Source organism: Frankliniella occidentalis, unplaced genomic scaffold (genome assembly GCF_000697945.3).
Source record: "Frankliniella occidentalis isolate FOCC.00 unplaced genomic scaffold, Focc_3.1 Scaffold223, whole genome shotgun sequence".
Classification (NCBI taxonomy): Eukaryota; Metazoa; Arthropoda; class Insecta; order Thysanoptera; family Thripidae; genus Frankliniella; species Frankliniella occidentalis.
Window position 1 is genome coordinate 58,099 of NW_026267349.1, and position 5,431 is coordinate 63,529.

At 50.7% G+C, this 5,431-nt stretch overlaps 3 protein-coding genes across 3 annotated transcripts in view; 1 reads left to right on the forward strand and 2 right to left on the reverse strand.

The window, feature by feature from the left end:
• On the reverse strand, positions 1-1,885 carry LOC113202310 (BRISC and BRCA1-A complex member 2). Its single transcript, XM_026416469.2, has 6 exons — positions 1,625-1,885; positions 1,152-1,480; positions 929-1,053; positions 579-855; positions 321-502; positions 1-234 (listed from the first exon to the last, which is right to left on the reverse strand). Exons 1-6 carry the CDS (start codon positions 1,686-1,688, stop codon positions 84-86), a joined length of 1,128 nt encoding a protein of 375 aa, XP_026272254.1. The 5' UTR covers positions 1,689-1,885; the 3' UTR covers positions 1-83.
• LOC113202282 (ubiquitin domain-containing protein 1) overlaps positions 1-5,431 on the reverse strand; it is a gene marked incomplete in the record, with an annotated part of 16,276 nt that overhangs the window by 225 nt on the left and 10,620 nt on the right.
• On the forward strand, positions 1,955-5,426 carry LOC127750628 (pro-resilin-like; the record flags this gene model as incomplete). The annotated part of the gene is made up of 2 exons (XM_052272764.1): positions 1,955-3,078; positions 4,827-5,426. Coding segments are annotated over exons 1-2 (606 nt in total), but the record flags the coding sequence as incomplete, so codon positions are not given.

The window sequence follows — 5,431 nt, forward strand, 5'->3', positions numbered from 1 at the left end:
AAAGAAAAGTTTTTTTCAATACTTTATAACCTTTTGATGTTTGTATGGCATTAAGGTGCAGAAATCAGTGAGAAATATGCTGTTCAGGATGAGGAGTCAGAATCTTCTTCGAAAAGGGTCATCACAGAGTCCAATATTGCTTGTGTAACCTTCTGGACGTCCCATGATGAACTCACACTGACTTCTTTAGTTTGGCCGGTGAGAGTTTTCAGGAAGACTTTAGGGTCTCCAAGGCTAGAGTATGTTAACAAATGTCATGAAATAAGAACAGATCGCTCACAAGTGGCTCGATGGATTTCACTCCAGTTACTACGGCTCACCTGTAACTTGGGGTGCGAATAATAACTATAATGGGGTAGTCATTGATTTCAATCATATATGTACTTGATGTGAAATGTGGCATATCACATTCAAGTGGTTTCACAGACACATCATTTAAAGTGGTTAGATTTTGGAGCATGTTCAAATGAAACTCCTCACGCCTATCATAGTTTTGAGTTACCTGTTAACAAAGAAATTGCATATGAATTTAAGAAGATTGAGAATTTAGCTTTAGTTACACAAGTTACCATACCAACCTGACTTAAAGTCTCATGAACTATCTTGAAGAAGTGGCGAAAATATGAAGGCAGACCATCACTTTTTGAATAATTTGGTATTTCTAGGTCTGATTGCTGACCAAGCAAATAGCGAAGACCAGGATTTAAGTGTAAGACCACAGTGCTGGGATTATATTCTCTAATACCAAACTGCAATGCAATTTGACGAAAGCGTTTGGGAATATTTTCAATAGCCAATTGTTCTTCTAAATTAAGGAACATCATGCTAACTGTGCCATGAGGTGGTCTGGTTGATCTAAGAGCAACTTGGTTATTAACAAGACTTAAAATTTATTAAATGAGCTTTTAAAAATTTGAATTTCACCTACCCTCCATAGTAATTGTGATTTAATATAGGAGAATCTCCAGACAAAACTTGAAGCTGTCTTTCATCCAATTCAAACTCTTGCATTAACTTTGAGCATTCCACTCCAAGGGAAGAACCATCTTTCTCCTGCAACATTGAGAGAGTTGAACATTAATAATTTCTGAATATTATGTGCCTAGAATATTGGATTCACTGTTTTTTACAGAATTTTGGACTAAACTAACCAAGCGTTGCAGTTGGTGCACAGTATACAGGTTGAGCAGTTCTTGAAGAACCTTGCTGAGGCATTCTGGGTTGCTTACATTCCAATTGCTGAGACTTGGAACTCGTTGAGAGAGAATGTCAACAGTTAAAAAAGACGTGAAAGAATCATCGTCAAACAAGAAATCAGGAGCTTGCTCAGGACACGTAGAGTCAAATAAAACTTCCCACACCAGTATAAAGCCAGCATAAGGTATAGTGACCTTAAAGTGGTCGTAAATAGGGTCTTTGCAGAATACTGACGGAGTACTGGATTGTTGGTCTTTGAGAGAAAGTTTCTGAAAACAGGTTCCTGTAAGATAAAAGCGGAGATAAGTCACAAGTGCAGAAGCATAACCTTGCAAGAAAATAGATGAGCACAGAAGCACCTGTGAAGACAACTTTTCAGATAACAGTAGGTGAAAAGCACAGCCAAATTAATTTTAAGACCTCTCACCCGTAAAGTTACAATTCAGCAGAAAGTCTAGATGCGGTCGGAAACTGTGGTCGAATATCTGCATTTTGCTGCACAAGTATCAGTTGGCAAGGAAATGTAATAAGCGACCGTTCGGTGCAGAACTTGTCTCCTCCGCGACAAGCAAGGGCTTTGCACACGCTGCCTTACGCGGACAAAGCCTTTCCTATATTTTTCTCTTTTGACAAGCTGTTGACAAGGAATTTTGACGAGTTTAACCAGTTTAACCCAACCCAAACACCAACACCAATCATGTGTATGACAAATTGTCATTGTCCGTTCTGCAGTCCCTGGGCCTCGCCCGCTCTCGATTCGCGTTTGTTTGTTTTTTTTTTTTTTGTTTTCGCGGTGCGATATTTGAAAGGAAACGGCGTGCGCCAACCGAAGCTGTGCGCGCGCGCGCGCGTGTGTGTGTTTGTTAGAGAGAAGGAGAGACTGGTAATACGAGTTGGCATTGTGTGCGTGTTCCCTCGGTGAACAACGCCCATCCGCCCACAATAGGGATAAGGTATCGGTGGGCATCGGGGGACGGAGGAAGGCTTTCACGTATTTGTTCATTTTTATTCCGCGTTGAATCTTACTGGATGTTTAAGTTTGTGCCGCACGCACTGTCCCCCGGAGGGACGTTGATCTGACTCAGCACACCACGTGCAGGTCTCGGGCGAGTCTCGTGCTCCACACGTGTGGCCTGCACGCTCACAAAGCGCGGTAAACTCTCGGACGCCTGACCCCCGCAAGGGCGCGAGGCTGGGCGTCGTGCGCATTGTTCTCTCTCGTCCGGGCTGCCGAGGGCTGCCAGCAGCCTCACGCCTTGCTGCATCACCTCGCCGCGGCGGCCGTCGTGTCGTGGACTTCCCTCCCGCCGTGACCCCACCTCCGCTCGCCTGCCCCACTAAGGGCGTTGGCGTCGCACTCCCCCGCCTTTTGTTCCGAGATACATTCGTCCGAAAAAAAAAACGTCGTGCGATGTCAAACTCTGAGGGTTTTTCTTATTTGTTTTAAACTGTTATGCCCAAGCAGCATTAAGTATTAAGGAGGAGACCCCTCTCCTCCTCACCTCTCACCCGTGCGCCCGCCGAGTCGAGGATAGGCAAACCCGCAACACGGCGGCGCGTGCTCTGAATCACCCGGTACTCAAAGCTGTGGTGGTGGTGGCGTCGAACCTAGGGAACTGACAACACCGATGACGCCACACGAGAAAGCAAATGCTGTCTATACGATATCAAAACGACATCGGTTCTCGATATCGTCCCCCGGCTGCGCTCCACCTCCCCGCTGCGTGCGTCCGAGTGTAGCAGGGCGCTCTAGCCGATCTTGCTCATCCCCATCTATAAATGGTCGTCCTGGCGACCTAGACTCCAGTTGAACGCGCGGTGCCGGCCGGACTGCAGTACCTGCTGGACACGACTGGACACCAGCACGATACTAGCATGCAGGTGAGCGGAGCGGGACTACCGTCGCCTGAAACGCAAGGCCCTTTGTTCTCCCGTGTTCTTTTACGGACGCACTGAGAAAAAAAATTCTCCCCTAGGACAAGACAGTTGTCTATTGCGCCGTATTTTGATCCCCGCACTAAACATTTGGTTCCCGCGAAACTTTGGTAAGGGGCAATGAACATGTAAGGCCAGGCAACAAAACTTTTGTCCCTAGAACAAAGTGTTATTAGTGCGTCAAAAACTTTCGGTCTGGCGACTAAAAGTCCAGTGCCCAGGACTAAAAATATTTCTCAGTGCGACAGAAGTGTTCGCAGATTGCCGTCGCACTTTATTGGGGTGTCGGTTGAAATTGAACATACTGTATTATCGGGCTGTCGCGGTCAAAGGTCAAATTTGTTGTCCAGCATGACATCAAGGTGACGACCCCACGAGTTAAAATTTTGTAATCCGGACGACTCATATACTGGTGTCGACATGATATCATTTTGGTTTGTTAAGATTGATGCTACACTGAGAAAAATTTTTTTCCTGCCGGGCACTAGACGGTTGTTTAATGCGTCCTACTTTGTTCCTGGCACAAAAAATTTAGTTCCCGCCTTTAAAATTACTGTGCGTGGCACCAAAGTTTTAAAGCTGGGCAACAAAACTTTGGTGCCTAGGCACAACTGTAAAGTGCGTCAAAAAATTTCGGTCTCGGGACAATATGTTTTGTGCTTAGGACCAAAATTTTTTCTCAGTGTACATATTGACTTATGACGCCGCCACCGAGATGTTACTTATTTGACAAATCTCTGTCCTTCGGGCGATGGGGGTCGATTAGAGAGAGGGAAGGCGATGTCTCGACTGTCACGATGTGTGCTTCTCTGCAAAGGGGCTCTCCCGTTGCGACTGATCACAGAGCAACTGCTGTGGTTGGTTGGGATGGGGCACCTGACGGTCCTATCAAAAAGGTCCCCAATACTAGGCGGGTGTTCTAAGCTGCATTCTGGATGTACTTTTGACTTTTCGTGTCAAGTTGACGTCAAATGGACGTCACTTACTTGACTTTCGCCTCGTCCACGCCGAAGTGTGGGGCGGTTCATCAGCCACTAGCATGCCCGAGGGATACCTCTCCAATTCAATGTTTCACCGGCGCCTGGCGATTGAGGGATCATCAAGAAAGTACGTCCGTCAATCGCCGTTTCGAACCTCCCAAGTTCAGCCTATGCAAGGTCCCATGGCGCCTGCTGGGTAGGCAACATCATGCCTGCTGTGCAGGCGTGTACTGCGGGATGGCCTACCCCGAGGCTCGCAGGCGCCGAGCTCCCGTATTTTGTCGATGAAGGAATCCGAGAAAAAGGGACGTACTTTCTGGCCGTTGCCGAAAGATCGAGTGCAAATGCGGACCATTTAAATGAAAAGACAGAGTGCGTTGTGATCTTGTACGAAGTGGTCCCACGCGTGATGGACGGCTTCCACCCGCGAGCGTCGCGTCGCCGCGTGGCGTCCCAGGGCCGCGCTCTCGGCAGCGTGATGTAGTGCACCGCCCGAGCTCCCCGCGGGAGAGGCGCTTCTTGTCTTATTGTCCGGTCGAGTGTCGTCGCATCAGGCGGGGCGGGGCGGTACGTATGTACAATGGCGAGCACGGGCGAGCACCTGTGCATGTCCACGCAGCGCGGCGAGGCCAGTGCCCCCCTCCCCCCCTCCTATCTCTATCCGTGTGCAATACACTCCACTCACCAACACGATGCTCCTCGATGCTCCTTCAGGCGCTGGGGCGGCGCGGCGTCGTCTTGCTGCTCTTCGCGGCGGGCGTGCTCATCGACGGTGACCTGGCCGAGCTGGCCGACGGCGACTACCTCCCCCCGGGCCACGGCGGCGGCGGGGGCCCGGCCACCGACTACACGGCACCAGGGCTCGGCGTGGGGCTGAGGGGCGGGCCGCCCGGAGGCGGCGGGGGCACTCCACTGCGGAACCACATCCCGCCCAGCGGCGTCCCGGAGGACGAGGATTCCAGGATGAGCTCGAGACCGTCCCCGTCGTACGGCGCGCCAGCCCGGGGAAGCGGGATCCAACCGTCGCCGTCGCCGTCTTCTCCTCCCGGCGGGTACCACCCTCCAGGCCCTGCTGGGCCCGGGGCAGCAACTCGCGGACGGGCCCGGCCCGGCATGGACCCCAACGCCGTGGCACCGGTTCGCGGTCGGGAAAGGTCGGGGGGAGGAAGTCCCTCCTCAAGCTACGGTGCACCCTCGAAGGGGCATCCATCCCCAAGCTACGAGACGCCTTCTAGAAACAGTCCTTCCCCAAGCTACGGCGCACCATCGGGGGGAAGTCCCTCCTCAAGCTATGGTGCACCAGCAGGGGGAAGTCCCTC

Coding starts and splice junctions, on each gene's coding strand:
- LOC113202310 (XM_026416469.2), bottom strand. CDS start 1,688: ATGCAGATATTCGACCACAGTTTCCGACCGCATCTAGACTTTCTGCTG. Junction 1,481..1,624: donor GCTGAATTGTAACTTTACGG/GTGAGAGGTCTT, acceptor TTTATCTTACAG/GAACCTGTTTTCAGAAACTT. Junction 503..578: donor TTCATGAGACTTTAAGTCAG/GTTGGTATGGTA, acceptor CTTTGTTAACAG/GTAACTCAAAACTATGATAG.